General features: G+C 33.5%; 2 protein-coding genes across 3 annotated transcripts; one reads left to right on the plus strand and one right to left on the minus strand.

Annotated features, from left to right (window-relative positions):
* The first annotated feature begins 2,994 nt into the window (after positions 1 to 2,994).
* On the plus strand, positions 2,995 to 13,357 carry KEU (Sec1/munc18-like (SM) proteins superfamily). 2 transcript variants are annotated; one of them, XR_842972.1, is made up of 22 exons: positions 2,995 to 3,292; positions 4,040 to 4,098; positions 4,516 to 4,597; positions 5,100 to 5,178; positions 5,845 to 5,895; positions 6,006 to 6,102; positions 6,255 to 6,287; positions 7,371 to 7,496; positions 7,573 to 7,764; positions 7,854 to 7,937; positions 8,035 to 8,133; positions 8,210 to 8,286; positions 9,309 to 9,405; positions 10,871 to 10,996; positions 11,078 to 11,173; positions 11,319 to 11,438; positions 11,526 to 11,606; positions 12,081 to 12,271; positions 12,602 to 12,692; positions 12,812 to 12,901; positions 13,000 to 13,110; positions 13,215 to 13,357. XR_842972.1 is itself a non-coding variant. In XM_011030794.1 (21 exons), the coding sequence occupies exons 1-21, from the start codon at positions 3,217 to 3,219 to the stop codon at positions 13,051 to 13,053; spliced, it is 2,001 nt and encodes a 666-aa protein (XP_011029096.1). In that variant the 5' UTR covers positions 2,996 to 3,216; the 3' UTR covers positions 13,054 to 13,357. The 2 variants fall into 2 exon arrangements, 1 of the variants encoding a protein (XP_011029096.1); XM_011030794.1 differs by having other exon boundaries at positions 2,996 to 3,292; positions 13,000 to 13,357.
* Positions 13,358 to 13,918: 561 nt separating this feature from the next.
* Positions 13,919 to 17,437, minus strand: PHR1 (photolyase 1). The gene is made up of 9 exons (XM_011030793.1): positions 16,911 to 17,437; positions 16,336 to 16,679; positions 16,015 to 16,255; positions 15,624 to 15,781; positions 15,492 to 15,528; positions 15,322 to 15,380; positions 14,827 to 14,908; positions 14,677 to 14,748; positions 13,919 to 14,365 (listed from the first exon to the last, which is right to left on the minus strand). The coding sequence occupies exons 1-9, from the start codon at positions 17,235 to 17,237 to the stop codon at positions 14,192 to 14,194; spliced, it is 1,494 nt and encodes a 497-aa protein (XP_011029095.1). The 5' UTR covers positions 17,238 to 17,437; the 3' UTR covers positions 13,919 to 14,191.
* Between the last annotated feature and the right edge of the window lie 4,415 nt (positions 17,438 to 21,852).

A 21,852-nucleotide genomic window follows, 5' to 3' on the forward strand; every position in this document is an offset into this window, starting at 1 on the left:
ATTACCATAATATTGTTAATTTCAACACTCAATCTAAACTAAAGTGAAAAAAGTAATATCTATTTTTTAAAAAAATATGTAAATTTAAGTAATAAATATCAAGTGTAAAATATTTTTTTAATTTTATTTCATCCACTATAATCAAATATAATACAAAAACAATTATTTTATTCTGTACACCATTATCAAATATAATTATATTTTTATCTTCTTTGTTTTTACTGTTATTGTCTATTTTAGTACATAGTTTATATAAAACAATAAAAATATAAAAATAAAAATAAAATTATTTTTAAAATAATTTCAAAGTGAAGTTTTGTACTTCAAATATGAGATATATATATATATATATATATAAAATATATTTTTATAGACAATATTTATTACTTTATATTTCTAAAATATATTTATAAAAACTCTTAATTTTAAAATTATCCAAATACAACATATAAAGATTAAATAATTATTATAATTTTAAAATTTTATTTAAGAATTGATTCCCAGCAAGGTCTAGGCCATGCGTTAAAAGATAAATTTAAATCGGCACAAGTCAATGTAAAAATAAAAATAATTATTGATTTTAGTCAACATAAAAATATAAATGGTTATTGTTATAGTTTTAAAACTCGACTCGGAAATAAACCTAGAGCAATGATGGTGTCACAGGTCAAGAGGGTTAACCTGAGTTGATTTAAATTAACATAAAAATAAAAGTTGCTATTATTATAGTTTTATACCTTATCTAGAGGGAAGCCGGTACAAGCCTTGCATCGTAGATTTGGAAGATGAATTTAATTTGACCCGAGTCAATATATAGATAAAATTATAAAAGTTGTTATTATTAAAATTTTAAAATTTGAATTGGGAGTTGACCCCGGTCAAGGCCTAAGTAACGGGTTACGGTGGTCAACCTGGGCTGACTAAAAATTTATTTAAAAAATAATCAAAGCAACATCATTTTGATTAAAAAATTAAGAAAACTTTAATGGGTTTATGACTCGTGTTTAATCCTAAATTGATCTAAGTTTTTGATAAAGTTAGGTCAGGGTAAATCATTTCTTTATTTTTTTTAAAACCAGATTGATCTTGGTTGCAGATCAACCTATTATATTAGTCCAAATTTTATAATTAGAATTATCATAATATTGTTAATTTCAACACTCAATCTAAACTAAAGTGAAAAAAGTAATATCTATTTTTTAAAAAAATATGTAAATTTAAGTAATAAATATCAAGTGTAAAATATTTTTTTAATTTTATTTCATCCACTATAATCAAATATAATACAAAAACAATTATTTTATTCTATACACCATTATCAAATATAATTATATCTTCATCTTCTTTGTTTTTACTGTTATTGTCTATTTTAGTACACAGTTTATATAATCACACACACACACATATTGGGCAAAAGAAAACAGTAAGTCACATGTTCAATATATTTTGACTAAAGAACAAAAAAATTCTAATCCTAAGCTACAAGACTAGCAGGTAATATAAATAAATAAAAAAAATAACAATGAAAAAACAAAACCCGACTTAAACCTATTTAGAGTATAAAAAAAATATAATATTGAAAGATAAAAAAAAATAACAACAAAAGAAAATTCTAGTTAAATCAAGTTAACCCTCACAATTTGTGACTATGGATATAAAATTGTAATAATTTTGTAAAAAAATATTTTAAATAAAAAATAAAAAAAAAAACAAAAAAATTATTTTCTAATACATCTAATACATCAAATATTGAATGAATAAATAAAAATTCAACCTTTACATGCCTGACACTGGTCTGATCACCAAACATCCAGCATTAATGGCTCATATTTCAAGATTAAATTTGTATAATTATATTTATTTCTCAACTTTTTAATTTAATTTTAGGTTAAATATCACTTATTTTTTACTTTATTTTCACGTAAAATCATAAGATTGTTTTTGAATATGTGCATCCTTGCAAAATATTTGTTTTCTTTGATTTTATTCAATCGCTTTCATATGTGTCATTTTCTACTATCACTTAATTGAATAAAGAATTTATTATAAGAAATAAAGATATTAGGCACAACCTGATATATGATCCGCATTGTGAAATTAAATATTTTAATCTATATCTATCTTTTTATTTTTTTAATGTAGTCTTTAGGTATCATAAACAATTTTTTTTTTGTGTTTTATTTGTATAGATAATCATATGATTAAATATCTTAATTTATATTTATTTTTTTATTTTTTCAATGTAGTCTTTAGTTATCACAAACAATTTTTTTTGTGTGTTTTTTTTGTATAGATAATCGTATAATTAAATAAAAAACTTATTTCAAGAAACAATGTAATTAAACATAACTGAATACATAATCCGTATTACAAGATCAAATATTTTAATCCATATTTATCTCTTAGTTTTTTCAGTTTAGTCTTTACTTATCAATAATAATATTTTTTTTATGTTTACTAGCATAAATAAATTTTATTTTATTTAATTAGAAACATGTATAAATATTTTAATTTAAATTTTTTATGGTAAAAAATACATTGAAAATACTTATATATTCGTTTTATTGATGAAAAATAAAATAATTCTACATGGATAAAAAAAAATGTCAAATAGCTAAGTACTATTATGTATTTCAATTTTTATTTCTTAATAGGTGAGATTTTTGAATCAAATTTCATATGGTTTTCTTAGTTTTTTGTTTGCTGTGAAATTATTGTAATTTTATTCTGTAAATTGAAGAAATTTTTGTTTCCTTCGACTAAAATTTTGTATTGGGAGAAATATGGCAACTGCAAGTGTAAAAGATGATAAATATAATTAATCCAATAAACAATGGCTATAAACAAAATTAAGAAATCTCATCGCAGACCGGTCATTATCCTTTTCCATTCCACGACGAAACGCGAATTGAACCGGCTATGGTCAACTAACAAAATCCCCATTATAAATTTCAAAAAACTATTCATATATATTTTTTTCAATTAATAAAATAAAAAAAAACCCTGCAATAACAGTAAAGACTAGCCAATTTTTCACTTTTCTTTTTCCCTGTCACCATTTTTGCTTCCTTTTGACCTCCCTCCCTACCTTTTTCTTTGTCTTCCTATTTAGCTTACTAGAAAACGATCTCTGCAACTGTCGTTTCTGGATCCGCCGATCGGGAGAAGACTAGAGAAATAGAATCAGAGGCTCTGAAGGCTTGAATAATTGTCGACATGTCGCTCTCGGATTCTGACTCGTCTTCTTCTTACGGTAGCGACTACAAGAATCTTAGGCAAATCAGCCGTGAACGTAAGTTCAATCTCTCCTTCACTACTCGAATTTTTATAGGTTCAGTGTGGCATAGTCAAAGCAAGCAGTTTGATGTGATCTTGTGCCTTTTTCTCTCTGTCCAATGGAGTTTATAATTTGGTTTGTCTTAAGAGTAATAATTTAGTTTTTTTTTCCCCTTAAAGCTTCAAGTGTAGTTGATTATTTGTTAATGTAATGTAACGATGACATTGTGTTCCTAGTAATTTTGTAATATTTCTGGTAACTAATTAATAGAGTTATTGGCCAAACTTAGTTAGTATTAGTTGTTAGGAATCTCTTCAATTTCTATGCTATATCGGAGTTTCGTGGTGGTGGAGATTTCAGTTTTAAGACTGTGAGGATTATTGTTAATGGAAATATTTATATCAGTCTTTGGATTCTAGAATTTGTGAAGTGGATGATAGGAGTTGAATTGTTGAAATGCTTGGGGGTTGGATATCTTATTTTACTAAGAAGAATGGCTTTTGCACGAAACAATTTCTGTCCATTGGAATAAGCTACTTGCTAACGAGACCAAAGCTTATGAGACCATCTTGAATTGACTGATGCTGTTATCTTCTTTTGTTGAGTCTATCAGAAAAATAGGAAGGGAATGATATGGAAGTGAATGTTCTCGCATTTATTGCTGTGCACTGTTCATTCTTGATCCTAATACTTTTTTTTCTCTTATTAAATAGGTGCTTTTTATGAACTTTGCTTGTCATTCTAAATTTACCTATTGTTCAGGTTTGTTGCATGAAATGCTTCGATCAGCCAAAACAGGGAATTCAAAGTCAACTTGGAAGGTATATCATGTGGTTCTATTATTTTGCTACTCCTGTCATCCATTCTATTTTCTTAATAACGCTTAGATCAAGTAAATGCCCTTGCATTTCATGGAGTTTCAAATAAATATCCTAGCATTTTCGCAGTATCTGGAATTGATTTCCTGTCAAGCTTAGAAGTACTACACCTGTGTTCTGATAGAAATGGCACATGTCCAGCTTGTGTCGATGATATTTTGACTGTATCCAGACGAAATTATCTGTTAGTGAAAATTTGGGACTTGTTTGAATCATGTCTATTGCCTTACCCAATGACTTCCCGGTTTAGACTAGTGTTTTGATACATTTCCGTGTGATTAGAGCTATCTTGCCACTGCTTTCCATCTCTTACAGTACGCATATGTCATTAATGTCAGGACTTGAATCTCATACCTGCAGGTGCTTATCATGGACAGACTTACTGTGAAGATCATGTCGTACTCATGCAAGATGGCTGATATCACACAGGAAGGAGTTTCATGTAAGAATAAAAGGGCAAACTCAAAAAATTTGAGATCAGCTGTTTCGTTACAATTTAAAAATCCACTTGAGAGACATAACATAGAAAATTTGCTTTTTGTAGTTTTTCTGTGCAAAATATTACTTGGAATGTATTATATGCATTTTAGATCACTTTAGATAACAGGCTGCAAACACCAAAGGGTATTCTTTTAGTATTCTATGAGATGGAGCAATTCATGAAATATTATGCCATAAAAATAAATGATTCAATTCCACACATTGCTATCCATTAAAGTATTTTATCCTCCATGTAACTGTACCGGTATTCTGTTTGCTGTAAATTACAGAAAAATGCCTCCAATATACTATTTTCTTAGCTTAGAGTAAAATTCCTCAAGTTGCATTGCAAGTGGGATTATATGGTTTAAAAGAAGGGAGAAAGAAAAATCTATGTCCGTTTGAAATTTAATTGCTGTACTCTCCAAGTTGCTTGATTATCTTTTTTTTTTTTTACCCTGCAGTGGTAGAAGACATATACAGACGAAGGCAGCCATTGCCCTCCATGGATGCTATATACTTCATCCAACCAACAAAAGAGAAGTAATATATTTTTAACAATATTCAGCTTCCTGCCCTTCAAAAAGAAAAAAAAAGAATATTGATTTCCTGGAGCTTTTCCAGTTTAATTGCTCTGCAGCAATTGGGACCTGCCTGAATAACATGGGGACATATTTTGTTAATTCATCTTGAATAGATTGTATACAGTGTTCAATTTCAGAGTGGTTGGGATTATAAATCTGAATTTTAGTTCTAAGGGCAGGTCAGCAACTTCTTGTAATATTCTCAGTTTCAGTAAACATGATGCCCAACCTTTTTGGGCATTGTTCCTTATTATTCACTAAGTTACTGAGCTGATCTGGTAGGTTGACTAAGGGACCTTACCTCTCAATTCCTGGGCTACATTGTAATTTTTTATTTTTCTTTAGCAAATCTTACTTCCATTACTTACCTAGTGCAATTTTATCAGTAGCAATGCATGTTTTACAGTGCCTATTTACTAGTAAACGAATACTGCCACATGCTTGACATAGTTATATAATCATGCTATCTTTAAAGAAAGAATTGAAGTTCTCTCTATAGAGAAGTCAATGGATGGGGGCCTGTCACTCTGTCCCTTGTTGTTTTTCTGTCCCCATGTTATTAATTCTGTCTCTATTTGATTTATGTAATGCCAGTGGTGTTCTTATTACTGGTTTTATTTTGCAGTGTTATAATGTTCTTGTCGGACATGTCTGGGAAATCACCTTTATACAAAAAGTATGTGAAAAGTTCTATTCATTGTCCTATGCTAGTCAATTTTACCTTTTGGAAGTTCAAACTTACAAATGTTTCTCAACTTATTTTATTTTTCTTGTCTGCATATGAAGGGCATTTGTTTTCTTTAGTTCCCCTATTTCAAGAGAACTGGTTTCTCATATCAAGAAAGATTCAAGTGTATTAACTCGTATAGGTGCATTGAGAGAGGTACGGGTCTCTTCCTCATTAAAACTTTTTGTCCTTTGGATCAATAATTGTGCTGAGGCAATAGCTAGATATGTGTTTTCTCGATCCATCATTTGTTTAAAACTCACAAAAGATATTGAAATATATTTTACTTTGATTTGTGAGCCATGCAGATGAATTTGGAGTATTTTGCTATAGATAGCCAGGTTTGTAATTCTAAATCATTTATCTGGTTCAATATTGCATGCAAAATATCATTTACACCTTCTATTTTTTCATGCATTAAATTACAACAATAGCTATTGTTTGAATCTTCATTGTTGCTGAGGAAAAGCTCTTTTATCAGGTTTGAGTTTCCAGGAACTTTTTAGGGATGCCTCATTTCATTACTGATATTCCATAGCTTCCGTGATCCTTTTGTTTTCAACCAGAATTAGCATCAACAAGATTGATTTTTAGGACCAGATGCTGTCTTTTTTTAAAAGTAGTTACCTTTATTTTCTCCAGTGCAACATAGTATCTCAGAAGGCACATGACATGGCAATCTGTAATAATGCCAATTTCTGAACTTTGCAGCTCTTTTGGTATCCAACTGTTTATGCTTCTTTTGAGTCAATATTTGCATTTTTTTAAGAGAAAAAGCCTTTTGTGTCTTGAGCTTATAACTCAATGGTAGAGATGGGATTGGGAGCAGCATACAACCTGTAAATGAAACAAAAAAATATAGAGCTTGTGAAAGAAAAAAGAGGAAGAGAGAGATAGATGCGATTGTTCATGCATCTGGTGCTTTTGCCATAGTGACTGATGATTATTTTTAGGGCATCTTAATTGACTGAGCTCCAATGCTAGGTTCTTGAAGATCCAGTCAATGATGATGCCAATACTTGCAGATAACTTGAAATTGCAATTTGTTTTTAGGGGAAATGAACTTTATTTCCCTTTTTTTAAAGAATCCTCCTAGGGCATAGTTTGAGTTGGTTCTAAGCTAGATATCATTTTTTTTTTCCTTTTGTTTTTTAAAGAAATTCCCTAGGGGAAGGTTGAGGTGATTCTAAGCTAGATATCAAACTGAGCAATTTAAAACAGCTTGTGTTTTATTTCACTTTTAAAACTATTATTTGTTATTTAAACTAATTGTTTGATCCTTTTTACAAATTTCCGATTACAGCTTATAAAAGTTGTTTTGGTTTGTAAATGTTTTATTTCCATCCATAATTTCCATTTTTTTTGTGCCAATCTTCATTATGTTATTTTTTCTCCCATTAGAGGTGATATATTATTCCACACAGGGTTTTATTACTGATAATGAAAGGGCTTTAGAGGAACTTTTTGTGGATGAGGAGGATTCTCGCAAAGGTGATGCGTGTTTGAATGTGATGGCTTCTCGCATTGCTACAGTTTTTGCTTCGCTTCGGGTATATATAATGGCTTCCAAATGTTGATTCACAATCTCCTGATAATATTCTTAGGCATGCATGTCTATTTTTCCAGGAATTTCCTTTTGTGCGATATCGTGCCGCCAAGTCCCTTGATGTAACAACAATGACGACTTTCCGTGATTTAATTCCTACAAAACTTGCTGCTAGAATTTGGGATTGTCTGATCCAATATAAGCAAAAGACTGAACACTTCCCTCAGACAGAAACATGTGAACTGCTTATCCTGGATAGATCTATAGATCAGGTCTCTCAAGTGCATGTTGCTTAGAAACTCGCTATATGCTTGTTGTATGGCTTTGTTGTATTGCTTACGTGCTTATTTTGCAATTCTAGATTGCTCCTATCATACATGAGTGGACATATGATGCCATGTGTCATGATCTCTTGAATATGGAGGGAAACAAATATGTGCATGAGGTAAGTCAACAGTTGAGAGTTCTATATACTTTAGCATTTACTGATTTGCGGTTGGATCTCTTTGTTATACTGTTTATCAAGGAATTACATTTTTCAGGTTCTCAGCAAAGCTGGTGGTCCACCTGAAAAAAAGGATGTTCTTTTGGAGGAACATGATCCTGTCTGGCTTGAGCTTCGGCATGCACACATAGCAGATGTAAGTATGGTTATATGTTTTGTTAGGTTTTAAACCTCCACTCTGTGAATGCTCTAAGCTTTGGTTTCTTTATTAGGCTAGTGAGCGGCTGCACGAGAAGATGACCAACTTTGTATCAAAAAATAAAGCAGCCAAAATCCAACATGGTTCAAGGTTGATGAAATTTCTTTATCCATGTAAATTGCTGGCCATTGTCATGATGTCATTAGTGACCTAGTGTATTCTGTTAGTTTCATCAACTTTAATTTCATAGAAGTATTGCTTGATGATTCAAAATTCACAAATGAGTAATGCAGTAGAAAATTCTTTCCCTGTTTTCAAAGGCATGTAGTTACTGATGCTACTTATGAGATATTGCTCTAATAACTGATCTGTGTTAAATTGATATTAAAATTTTTCATTAATTCAGTGTTGTTTAATTAATGGAGGGTTTTACATGTCTTCTACTCCCGTTCTTGTGATCTGAACTTCTTTTTTCTCACCTCTTGCTTTGAACCACCTGGTTCATAATATTTTGCAGTCTGGGCTCCCATTGCCAAATGGTCTAGAGTATTTTTCATGAAGAGAAAAAGGTGTAGAGAAGACTAGCCATTAGAAATCTGGGAGTAGTTGACATTGCAAAGAGTATTCTGTCATGTGTGCCTACTCATTTATCTCCCCTGGAAGTGGCCACATCAGGGGAGGGTTGAGAAATTTTAGATTCTTGTAGGAAGTGGGGAGCACCTGTATGGTAGGTTGGTTGTTGTGAGGATGCTGATATTTTGTTTTCTTTTACACACCTGTGGAGGCATGGAATTGAGAGGGATTGTTTTTTAAGTAGGGAGGTGGCCATGAAGCATGGGAAATGAGTGGACAGTTGCCTGATGCAGTAAGAAGTTAACAATATCAATGGTGTTAGTGTACTGAGAACAACCGCTACTCATATTATCTTAAAGAGAATTTTTCTTGCTATATTTCCATCCTCTTTCTTTTTTATATAAATACCTGTCGAAGCTGGGAATTGATATGTGCTTGTTTCTATATCAACCATGTATAGTTCACTTTGATTGTTCAATTAGAGTTGTGGCATATGCCTTGTGTTTTTTTGTTTCTTCCTGTTTTGTAGAAGCTACTTGTTAATCAGATTTTTAGTTTATGTGATGGTATATCTCCAACCTTGAAGTTTGCTTGTGTAGAGATGGTGGTGAACTTTCTACAAGGGACTTGCAACAGATGGTTCAAGCATTGCCTCAATACAGTGAGCAGATTGACAAGATCTCCCTCCATGTGGAGGTTAGTTTCTTGCTTCTGGCAGCAAACTACCTCTTTTTTTTCAACTTTTGTTGGCATATGTGTAACATAAGCAAAGGAATACAGTTATAAAATGATGCTCTTATTTTCAAATCTGGCTCAGAAGTTTGGCTTCGGTCTTCCCACTTGTTTAGCAAAATAATCTTCAGGCTCCAGACCACCATGCCATGTGATGCTTTTGCCATGGCAATTTGATATATATTGTGGCTATTATACATGATGGTTATTTGAAACTAATTTCCCATTCTAGATATCCTTTCCAAACAACTTTTTTGATGAATGAATAGTTATTTTATGGGATGGGTATTTGAATCCCAGACCTTTTCTTTGAAGGAGATGTGCTGTTACCACCAGGTTATGCCTGTCTCACCCCTTAAGATTGAATGTTTGTTGGCATTATGGCTTTAATGTAAACTTCCCCCCTATGATTAAGAGGTCATTAATGCTATTTGCTTATTAGCTCATTAGCTCAAATGCTACGGGTTAATGGAGATCATTTTGTATAGATTTGATCAGTAACAAAATAAGATGAGGTTATTGACCAAAGTGCATTCTGCTTTATTTCTTGTCCAATTAATTCTCTATTCATTCCATTACTGACTCAAACTAATGAGGCAGGATACTTTTTGAGCACTTTCTTGATTGTTGCTTTTTAATCTTGCTTGTCTCTATACTTGTATTTTAGCTAGGCTGCTGAAGTCCCTTTTAGAACAGCAAAATGTTTTAGAGAGCGCGGCAAATGGACCCATTTTTTGTTTATCTACTTCTCAATGTTGCCTTTTTTCGAGCATTATGTTTAGGTATCCTACTCATACTCCCTCTTGAGTGCAGTGTCACATAGATATTGTTAAGCTCTGCTTGGTTTATTTGAGGTGACTTGTTAATTAATTAACTTACTTAACCAAACCAGTGTGTCATGATTGTGAAGCCTCACTGGAAATATCAATTAATATTAGGGTCTTCAATTCTTCCTCTTCGCTCAGTTCTCCTTCCCTGCATGTCACTTTTGAGTTTCGGATAATTTTACATAACATTATACGAACCTTGCTTTTGATACCAGTGAGTGGAGTTTGAATTTTTGCCCTGATGGAAATGCCATTAGATTATTTGGTTCCATATTTTCATTTGCCTGCTTTCTAGTAACTATGAAATGCTACACTTTTGACTGCTTTTGTAGATATCAATGTTGAATTTCTGCTTTCTGAATATTAAGCTGTGTGCTTTGCTTAAAACTCAAAATTCACGGGATCATGAATGATTAAGGTCAAATTTTTTTCCTGATGGAAGCACGAATTGCAATCAGCTTAAATTGTATTATTCAGTTTTTTCCCCTTTGGAATACACATGGAATAGTTAGTGTGTAATCAGAAGGAAAAAGAAGAACCACTGGTTGATGGAATTTTCTTGCGGTCCATGGCTTCATGCAAATTATGTTTTATGGATGCAGATTGCTGGAAAAATTAATAGAATTATCAGGGAGTCGGGGCTTCGAGAGCTTGGGCAACTAGAGCAGGACCTGGTTTTTGGAGATGCAGGAATGACAGATGTTATCAAATTTTTGACTACAAAAGAGGTAAAACTTGAAGTAAATTTTAGTGGATGCATTTCAACTTGTCAATAATATTTATCAAGTAGGAGTTTCACTCTTTTGCAGGATGCAACTCGTGAAAATAAGTTGCGGTTGTTGATGATTCTTGCAGCCATTTATCCTGAGAAGTTTGAGGGTGAAGAAGGTCATAATATAATGAAGGTTTTTTTCTTTGTTTCCATGCTGGTTTTCAATTTCTTGTACTGTTTTGAGGTCAATGAGCAGAGCTTTGGCTTACCTTCCTGGTTTGATATTATTGAGAACATTTTCCATGCATATCACAATTAATTGTTCGAATTTTTTTCAGGTGGTAAGATTACCGCAGGATGATATGAATGCTGTGAATAATATGAGATTGCTTGCGGGGGCATCAGATACCAAAAAAAGATCAACTGGTGCTTTTTCCCTGAAGTTTGATATTCATAAGGTGAACACAAATGTTTGTTGAAATGCCACATCTGATTGACACTTTCAAAGCTTACAGTTTCTATTCTCCTTCCCGATCAACTGCCAGAAGAAGCGCGCTGCCAGGAAAGACCGCACTGGTGCTGAAGAAACAACATGGCAGTTGTCTCGCTTTTACCCCATGATAGAGGTACATCCGAATTCTTTGTATTTGGTTTTTCATGTATAGGCTGACCTATTGTGCGTTGTTATCCTTGACGTCAAGAATTTCCTTTCAAAAAGCTTTTATCGTTCCCCTTTCATTTTTATATTGCTTTTGCTACGAGTAGTTTTGTTACTAATTCCTCCCTCTTCCATTATCAAATTTGCTTCTAAATGGGGAGAAATCAGTGTAGATTTAGTTTTCTGACTCATTCATGGACTAGGCAAATAAAAACAGAACATGTGGTCAAAATCATGCAAGACTCACACTTCATTATATGGGATCATTGAGCTTTTTGTCCATGTGCCTTGTGTCTATGGGTGAGTTTGTAGTTTCCTAAATAGGTAATTTCCGTTGGTGCGAAATGTTTATATGATTTATCAACAGCCTTGATGCCTTAACTTAACTTTTGGTTAGATAATATGAAAGGATGGTACTCACCCTAATGCAAATCCTTTTCAGGAACTTATTGATAAACTTAGCAAAGGAGAACTCTCCAAGGATGAATATCCATGCATGAATGACCCAAGCCCAACTTTCCATGGGACATCCCAGTCTACACCAATGCATCAAGCTCCAGCACCGCATTCAATGAGATCAAGACGGACTCCTACATGGGCTCGACCACGGAACTCTGATGATGGTTATTCAAGGTATTGCTGTTCTTTCATGCATAGTCAATTGAATATTCTATGATTATCTGAGAAAATAAACCATGGAATTCAACTCCTGATATTTTCCTCTTTAAACTTAACACATTCTTAATCTTTTGTTATGCTTCTGTTCTGTATCTGTTAAATGAATTCCCTGCTTGTTTGTGGTCTCCTGATTGATTTAGGTTATTGCTCTTATGACCTCAAAATTAACTGTGCCACCATAGTCTGTTGTGCTTGTATTTGGAGTGTCGGGGAACTTAATAGGCCAAGAGTAGCTTTATTATCCTCGTGGCTATATTTGTAATGTTTTTTTGCATTTCCCTACAGTGATTCTGTTCTAAGACATGCATCTAGTGATTTCAAAAAGATGGGCCAGCGTATTTTTGTATTCATCGTAGGTGGAGCTACAAGATCTGAGGTAAGAAGATGTTGAATCCCAGATCAATTATTATGGTTGTCTTTATGATGAATCCCAAATCAATTATTATGGTGGTCTTTATGGCTTTGTTTGGTGTTTCTACTCTAATTAATCTCCAGCTAAGAGTTTGCCACAAGCTTACAAGCAAGTTACGGAGGGAAGTAATTTTGGGTTCTTCGAGTCTGGATGATCCTCCACATTTTATTACGGTAACTAGTTTTCTCTAGAGCCTCCAATGACCCTTATACGTTATTTTTTGAACTGAATGTCTGGCCAAAATAATAATGCAATTGATTTAAAATTGCAGAAGCTGAAACTGCTGACAGCAAATGAACTTTCACTGGACGATCTGCAGATATAAATGTGTTGGGATTAGAAGCGGAACACGAGGCTTCTCTAGGTTCTGACTATCCGATTTGTAATTCATCAACACATTCTTTCATTTTATTGTATCCATTTTTTTAATGTAAAACGTCTGCCCCTTGATAGTTGTAGTTGTGTGGTTCATGTTTCATGTTATAGGAAGGCGCCCCTGCTTAAGGCTGTAGCTTCTTTTGTGTTTTGTAATACAAGCCAAAGCTGCAGAGAAACTGACTACGTGTATAAATATTGCTTTACTAATTAAAACTGAAAAAAAAATATCAATTTAATTTTGACACTGAAAACGAGTTCCCCTACTATATATGATATTGGTAAGATGTTATGGCATCCTGGTTTAATCTTTTGGATATTATGTTTTTGGCGCACCACCAGATGTCGCGTTTCAGATGTAGCTGCACCGTGCCAGTTGTGAAGGTTGTTGGGGTTCAGCGGCGACTCATTGGTTCTGCAATTCATGGACACCGAGAACAGAGAGATGTTTAGTGGTGGTAAAGATGAAAGGAACCACGTAGCACTACTTTCAAATTTTATGACTGGGATGAAGATAAAAAAATTATCTTCTTAAATAGGCCAGTCCAGGGAAGCCGGAACAAGAGGAACCCCACTTACGCGGGTAAGAAGCAAGCAAGGTGCGTTTTCTTTTTGGGTTCATATGAGAAGATCCATGGAGTTAGCATACGGCTAATCTTTCAGTAGCAAAAACCTCGACCATGATTACTCTAACATCCCTTCGGCATTGTTTGAGGATACGAGCACATGTGCGATAATTAGAAAAGTTTTGTAGAGCAGTTAATTGCTGTGCAGCCATTTGCACTCAGTCTCATGCATGCATAACGAGAACCATCTTTGAAGAATAAATTTCTCAATGTGTTCACAAATCTTATTTTAAATTTAAAATAAAAGTACTGTGTCACGCTGTAATCCGCGCTGCATGCTTATGCTGCTCCGATTACGGCACACACTCTTAACTAGGTAATTGTTATGAGGTACTGGTTAGGTGAGTTGGAGTCGCCGGAACAGATCACATCGATCCATTTTGAAAATTTGAATACACACTAGGAGTTCACAGATAATTTTCTTTTAACAGATTATTCCTAATCTTTCAGTTAAAGCAATACTTAACTGGGGAGTTCCTTCATCGTTTTGTGGAGCTCATTTTCCGCTTTTCTCTTCTTAATGTCGCCCACAATTCTCTTGACATAAGTAATGTATCCATCAACATTAAATTTGCGCTTGCAGCCTGCATAGTTCATATAACGTATTTTCCCAAAAATCGGTCGCTCTTTCCAACCCTGAAATCAAAACCAGAAGGGCTAGTTGATGCCACTTATTATGTAAAAGAAAGATTAACCAGAACCATTCTTAGTTTCAATTATTTATTTATTTATTTACAGAAGAGATGAATACAACTACTGTAGTAAATTTACAGTTCATTCAACTATGGAAATCACGCATTCATTTCACTCAAAAGTACATCATTATTTTTATGTATACCAGCTTCTTACTATGATATAGAATGATGTTAGATGGATTTCAGGAAAGAACTTTAGCTCTGCATAAAATCAGGAGGTAGCTTATCCCACTAAAATTATTGAAACCAAACCTGATCATGGATGCCGCATATTGACCACATGCAACCAACATATCCACCTGGATCCCTCCCATCTATCTCATACTGCAGGTAGTTTAGTTGAACACATTATGCTCTGGTTTGAAAATTCATGGAAGCACTATGTCATTGTAGTAAAATTACCTTGTCATTTAGATATATGGATATCGCAAGGGCTTCTTCAGGCCCTCTTGTCCACTCCAGAATCTTTTTCGCCCAGTACATACTGCACATAGTTTTCTAGTTTCTAAGAACATCAAATGACAGCAACCAAACCAATACAAACAGGTAGCCAATATTGACGCCAACAGTCAATACTCTCAAATTAAAAGCACCACCACTTAACATGCTAGCAGATATATAAAATGACACTGAATACCATTGATATGAATGTATGTTCAAAAGATTTCACATTGGCTTCTTCATTCAAACATGCTTTTGCATTTCTCCGTCATTGTAACGTCAGTTGCTTAATTTCTTTGCATTGGTTCACCTGGCTCTATTATATTCATTCATATTAGATATCCAACTTTTCCTCATTTTCACTGACTTACTATCAGACCAGAAAAAATAAATATGAGAATAACAATCAGGAAGTTACTAGCCACACATTCTCAGGAAAAAAGAAAAGTTACTTGCCGCATGAAACCATGCATCTTCCCGTGGTATACCATCTCCAGCTGAGAAGCATTCCAAAGCTGAAAATTGATATAAGATGATATTAGCAATGCATAAGCAAAAGAAAACTATTAAAATAATCTTTGGCAGGTCCTCATAGAATAGTATTTATGGACAAAACATAGGCTTACAGGATCAGCTGTCTGTGCCTTCTCTAATTGCTCTTTCCTATAAATGCAGTTGTCATTTGAAATTTCAGATAGTCTGGCACGCGTCAGAAACTTTTGCAGTATAAATAACCAAATGAAAACAATTGCACTCACGAGTAAATATGTTCTCGCTTGTCAGAAGCATGGTAAGCCAAGGTCTTACGTGCCCACTCCCATGCCCCATGTATGGAATCATAATTGGGCTGGTAAAAGCAAAAGTTGTCCGCAAGTTCTCTACGCACAATCAACTCCTCCAAAAATGCATCGGCTGACTTCAGAGTAACAGGTACATGCACATATTTTAAGCTATACATTAGTTGTATGTAAGAACCACAGAGAAAAAGCAATTGATGAAACGATCAACATGTGATAGGTTGTTAATTACGGGGGCTTAGAACAAACTAACATGTAAAATGACAAGCCGTTGGACTAAGTAATTATAATTGTCCATACTTCACTTGAAAATAAAATTTGAACCAAGATTCTAGGATTTTACACTGCAAACCTGAGGACTAAGATTCCTCACTTTACGTGCCTCCAAGGCACATCGCTGTGCAGAAATCTGCCCAAAATGAAGATATGGAGACAGACCGGAGAGCCCTTTAGGTTTTAGTGGGTTATTCCTATCTGTAGAATAATTCTTCAACCTTTGCGTCAAGAATCCATCTTTACTTCCCATCAACACTTCCATTGCTGCATCTTCTCCTGGCTTACACCATTTGATTTCAGGAACTTCTGCCCCTTTCCTACACATACGAAATCACGAATCAACACTACAATCCAATGAAGCTCAACGCAGCTTTACTCAAACACATAAATGTCTGACCGCAAAACATTGTCAATGAGATCATTCCATTCAATTGACTGCTTTGTAGCTGCAACCCACTTGTTCTTCGGCAGTTGTAACATTGGGAAATCAATGAGGTACTCGGGTAGCAATTTATTTATCTTACCCCTTAAAGTCCTAGCACTGTATTCCAACTTCTCTGACGCCACCCAAATAGGTACAATATTATGAGCATCAACTTCATGTATGGTGACTGAATCACTTACTCTCTTACAAATTTCATCTTGGCATGTACGAAATTGTCTAAGAGGTGAAAAATCAGTAACTAAAAGTGAAGCCCCACAGTCTTTTAAGAATGCCGGTACAGTTTCTTCAGCTTCTCCCTACACACCAAACCCCAGAAAAGCCAATAAATTTCACATGTAATGGTTTGTTTCTAGCTATGCGGGTGCAATGCAAAGTACTAAGCACTTTGAATCTTTTGTCTTTTTTTATTATTGAAGTTTGAATATTTTCATCGCCATATATAAGAGCACCCCAAAAAGAACACAAATTACCACTAGCAGCACAGAAAAAACCAAATGGGTTTCATTCAACATTCTTATAAAACTGACCAGGAACAAGAAAAATGGGATCTGAAGTGTCTCTTCATTGCGACTTTGAAGCTGACGCAAACCCCTTAACATAAACCCTAATTGTCTTGCTTTGGCCCCCAAGAACTGATCAAACAAATTGAATGCCACAGCTACAGGCACATTGCTCCTGTTAGCCTGATCAACGGCATGGATCAAAGCCCAGTTGTCTTGAAGCCGTTGATCTCTAAACATCCAGTAAACAACAGGACCACCGCCCACTTGCCCTCTGGATCCTTCTTTGATGACCCGGATCCGTCCCGGTTGGACGGTGGTGTTTTGGGTTGGCGGGGAAGATAGAGAGGCCATAGTAGAGAATAAGAGGGCAGCAGAGTTATAGTGCTTGGTAGAGTTATAGTGCTTCGTAACGTGCGCAATGGATGCAGAATAGCGGAGGATTACGTGAGCCAGAGTGCGGAGATTTAAGGAGAGGGAAAGTCGGGAACTGTGGAGAAGAGAGAGAAAAATGGAGCGAAACGGAAACAGTTAAAGTTGTGGTTTTGAAATGATAGACGTGGAGACTCTTTTTGTTTGACACGTGTTTGTTTAGTTGTGGGCCCATAAACTTTCCCGGGTGCTCCTCCTTCCGGGACAGTAAAATTGGGTTAAACAACGAAAACCGAAACTAAAAAATCCAAAACTAAATTCTTTTCTCCCACTGAAACGTTATTCCTACGCCTTCCACACATCCCTGAAAAAAGCAAAAAGGAAAAAATCCAAAACTAAATTCTTTTCTCCCACTGAAACGCTATTCCTACGCTTTCCACACATCCCTGAAAAAAGCAAAAAAGCATGGAGGAGGTACTTATACCTGTTGGCCGACGACTCTTTTATCTGCAGTTGTCCTTTGCTTCCCTCTTCAAAAACAAGAACAAGAAGCCTGGAAACCTCAAAGCCTTGTGCCCTAGCTTCTTTGTGGTTTACTAAGAAGAACAAGAGGCAGTTGTCCTTGCTCGTCAATTGATTGTCTTAGCCGTGCCCTAACCTCTCAATTCAGGTGATTATTGTCCTTGCTCATCAATTGTTGCTTTACCTTTTCAATTGGCTTGCTTACCGTTCTCAAAATGGTTTTTTCTCTTTAATTATGATCTATTTGATGATGTTTTTTATTATACTTTACCTTGTAAACTTTCTATTGTTGGTAGCCAGTCTCTGCGAATTTGAGTGTTGGTTTTGGTCATTTTTGGTTTGATTTGAAACCTGTATCGGTGAAATCTCATTTTTGTAGAATGATTTGAAGCCTGTGCGAACATGTAGATACTTCTTCAATTCCTTGCATTTTCATCTCCTAATGAAAAAAACTAAGATAACAATTTTGTTTTCAATTCCTACTTGGATGATGGATGATCTATAATGATACATCAAAGTACAAGAACTAGAAAGGATTCAAAAAGAAGAACAAATTATGAAAATTGATATTTCTAAGTTGCATCCGATTTCGAAAATTTCTATGCAAAATATGGGTTTTAATTTTAATTTACTCAATTGATGTGTTGTTTAGGCTAATGCATTTTTGATTATCTATGTCGAGATTTCTTGGTTATTTTAAACATATCTTGTAAAATTAATTCACACACGATGCAACAATATTACTTCATTAATTTTAAATTTAGTTATATAATTAATAACATTATTATATCATATAAAAAATAATTAAATTATAGTTGTATGATATCAAATATATTAAAATATAAATAAGTTGTTAAAATAGCATCTTCCATTGGAGTACGTATAAGAAAAGAAAATATATTTACTGTCTTATTAACAATTTGGTTTTTCTAAATGGCTACTTCCATTGCCGATGCTCTCACTCATTCAATTATTTTCATGTGATGTTTTACCTATTAAAAACAAGTTGTTAATTTTGTTATGGTTGGCGTTATATTATTCTTTTGGGAATAAATTTTGATTTCAGAGCATTTCATGTTTCATCCTGGGATCATACATTGCGCTCTCACACATATATATAATAAAAAATATTAATTCAATATACATAATTCCAATTCACATATGAAGATAAATTAAATTCAAATTATGCAATACAAATATAATGTTAAACATCTAAACATAATTTCAAAATTTAAAACATTAATAAATAGTCAAGAGTAAAAACTAAAGAGAACTTTAACTTAAAATAATCCAACACAAAGAAAATGCTAGAATATTGAGAAATTAAAAGGGTTTTTATATGCAAAAGAAGCATAAATCAAACATCATCTCTATCATTAACATATAAATAAGGATCTTGATTTTGTAGTGGTATGGAGGGAAAGTCATCAACTAAATATTATTATAGATTGTCATTTTCACTATCAAAATGGATCTATTCATTCTCTAAAGTAGACAAATATACCTTAATACATAAACAACTATCAATAACAAAAATTATAATAATCTACCAAGAGGAATGGAATCTTAATTGTCAAAATCCAATCTCTCACAAGTGTTTGGATTTTAATGCACCCCTAACTTATGAAAACCCAACTGCCTATGAAAATACCTTTCTAAAATCAAAACCACACGTTACTTCTCCCATTTTATAAAGTCTAGATCAATAAACATCAAATGGTCAGTCAAACATATATAATAATAACTGCCAGAATATCAAGTATATATTTATAGATACAAAAATTTTGAATGGTTTATCTATTTACGTATGACAACCTCTTATTATTATTATTATTATATATATATCCTGGAGTGATGAAGAACAAAAGTTGATTATCCGGAAAATAACAAACAAAGTAAACCTAAAACTTCTTGGCTTGAATTTGGGTGAGAAATCTGAAATGACTTGAGATCCTCAGCGAGATGAAATATATTTCACTTTGTTCCATTTTTGAAAATGATAAAGAGTAAACAAGCCATTTCAGATGGAATGGAACAAAATTAACAGCCTAAATAAATAAACATAACTATAATTATAAGAAATATTAAAAAAACCATTAAAGTTATTCATTGGTACTCAATCAGGCACATAGTTCTAAAAACAAGACCAAATACTGTTGATTTTAGAATTTAAAATTCATTCACTCATTTATTGCAATCTTTTATTAAAAGTTAACTTTATCACCACAGGGTTCTTAAATCCCATCAAAAGAATTGTTTTACAGGTATCGGGTTTTCTATCACCAATTATTAATTTCATGAATTCTAAATAAGAGAATATTGATGTGAATATATATGATCACACTTTATAAAAACACTACAAAAATCTTCATTCCTGATCATATTGGATTTGGGAACAGACCATCAATAGTTTTGATGAGTTCTCGAGCTCAACTATTAGCTTCTGGATTTCGATCCTCTCAAAGCAGCAGCAGTCTAGCACATCCCAAATGGTACACCGACTGTACGAGAAGACATGTCCTTTTACTGATCACAAGGGTGTAGGTGATGTGGATGATTCATATTTCATTTTATGTGAAAAGGGTTAGCAAGTGGAATAAGGATGCTGAGCCATACGGTCAGCCATGGGTTCTTATTGATATTTGTATTAATACCGAAGGTTAGTAAATACCGAAGCAAGTCATTCTTGACTCACTTCAGGAAACTAACATTTCTCTAAATGGCCAAAATCTATCACTTCACCAGAACCAGGAACATCAAATAATTCATCAGAGGCATCATTCAGGCTCATTAAACTTCTGTGCCCTGAATTTGTATTTTTCTGCCTCGTCTTCCTCTAAATCAGAATTCAGTTCGAACGTCTGTTGGCTTTTATCTTCTAGTTTAATATCCTCCATTTCAGCCTGGGACAACATTTTTTTTTTCCTGGAATCTGCAAAAGAGAAGTCAGATGTATAGTTGCCGGCTTTGGCTCGGGACAGCCCCCTTAGTGCTGCAAAATGCATCAATAGAGATAGTGATTTAATAAAATGTACCATAGATGCAGTTCCCCAAGGAAAAGTAGAGATATGGAATAATGAAATGCAAAACTCTTTTAGTTTTATCTATAATTATAATATATTAGGGTTTGGTGATGTGTGAAAATGCATTTTGTCTCTGTGATGTGTAAAAATGCATTTTGTCTCTGTGATTTGTAAAAATGCATTTTGTCTCTGTAATCTTATAATCTTTCAATTTTGTCCCTGTAGTCTTGTAACATTCCATTTTAATCATTGACCTATCGAGTTGACCCGGTAATTCAATCTTTTTTCGAGGTTGGTTTCTGGATCTAGCCTAACAACTATGCTAGAAATACAGATTAAATAAACTAGACTAAATAAATGTGTATCCAATTGGTGTCCAAAATCATGTGGCAATAGCTTACTCTTTATTGAAAAAAAAACTAAAAGAGGATGGGGTATTAATGTGTAAGACATTATTCACCCTCCCATAAAATGTTATTCATAGTAGTGTTCCCTCACCAACCTTTCTTCCTTGGTCCATTGATTTTTTATTTTGATTTATCTCAGTCATCCAACTTTAATTTCTTTCAATTTGGACTTGAAAAGTTTCTTTCATTTTGTCCTAGAGTTTTCTTTCTTTTTGGATTTGTCTTTTATCACATTCCCGGGTGTTTTAAGATTTTAAGTATTGGATGCCATGTTATTTCTACTTTGAGATTTTCGAATTATTATAAAAACAAAATTAATAAACAAGGATCAAAATTGACATTTCGTAATAAATGATAGCCATTTTCCTTGTTGACTGTTATAGGATGCGTAAATCTACAATTTTGTCTCTTAATTTTTTTTTAAAATTTGACCCCATATAGTTTTGAAATGTTTCTTAAAGTTCACCTGTTTGATGTTCAGTCATTGAAACTTAAGAGAGGAGATAAAAAAATCACCATAAACTTTTATGGAAAGAATGTTTGAGTGATTGGATTTCAATCACCAATGAATTTGATTTTGGTGTCTAAAAATTTGGATTTGAGCGTAAAACTTGATGGAGGTGGTTTCTATCAATAATATATATA

Source organism: Populus euphratica, unplaced genomic scaffold, assembly GCF_000495115.2.
Source record: "Populus euphratica unplaced genomic scaffold, PopEup_1.0 scaffold48.1, whole genome shotgun sequence".
Classification (NCBI taxonomy): domain Eukaryota; kingdom Viridiplantae; phylum Streptophyta; class Magnoliopsida; order Malpighiales; family Salicaceae; genus Populus; species Populus euphratica.

Excerpts from the sequence above, each read along its gene's own strand:
- KEU (XM_011030794.1), top strand. The coding sequence starts at position 3,217 with ATGTCGCTCTCGGATTCTGACTCGTCTTCTTCTTACGGTAGCGACTAC. Across the intron at positions 8,134-8,209 it reads GGCATGCACACATAGCAGAT|GCTAGTGAGCGGCTGCACGA; the intron begins GTAAGTATGGTT and ends TTTCTTTATTAG. Across the intron at positions 9,406-10,870 it reads AGATCTCCCTCCATGTGGAG|ATTGCTGGAAAAATTAATAG; the intron begins GTTAGTTTCTTG and ends TTATGGATGCAG.
- PHR1 (XM_011030793.1), bottom strand. The coding sequence starts at position 17,237 with ATGGCCTCTCTATCTTCCCCGCCAACCCAAAACACCACCGTCCAACCG. Across the intron at positions 16,256-16,335 it reads CTCATTGACAATGTTTTGCG|GAAAGGGGCAGAAGTTCCTG; the intron begins GTCAGACATTTA and ends TCGTATGTGTAG. Across the intron at positions 14,366-14,676 it reads TATGCGGCATCCATGATCAG|GGTTGGAAAGAGCGACCGAT; the intron begins GTTTGGTTTCAA and ends TTTTGATTTCAG.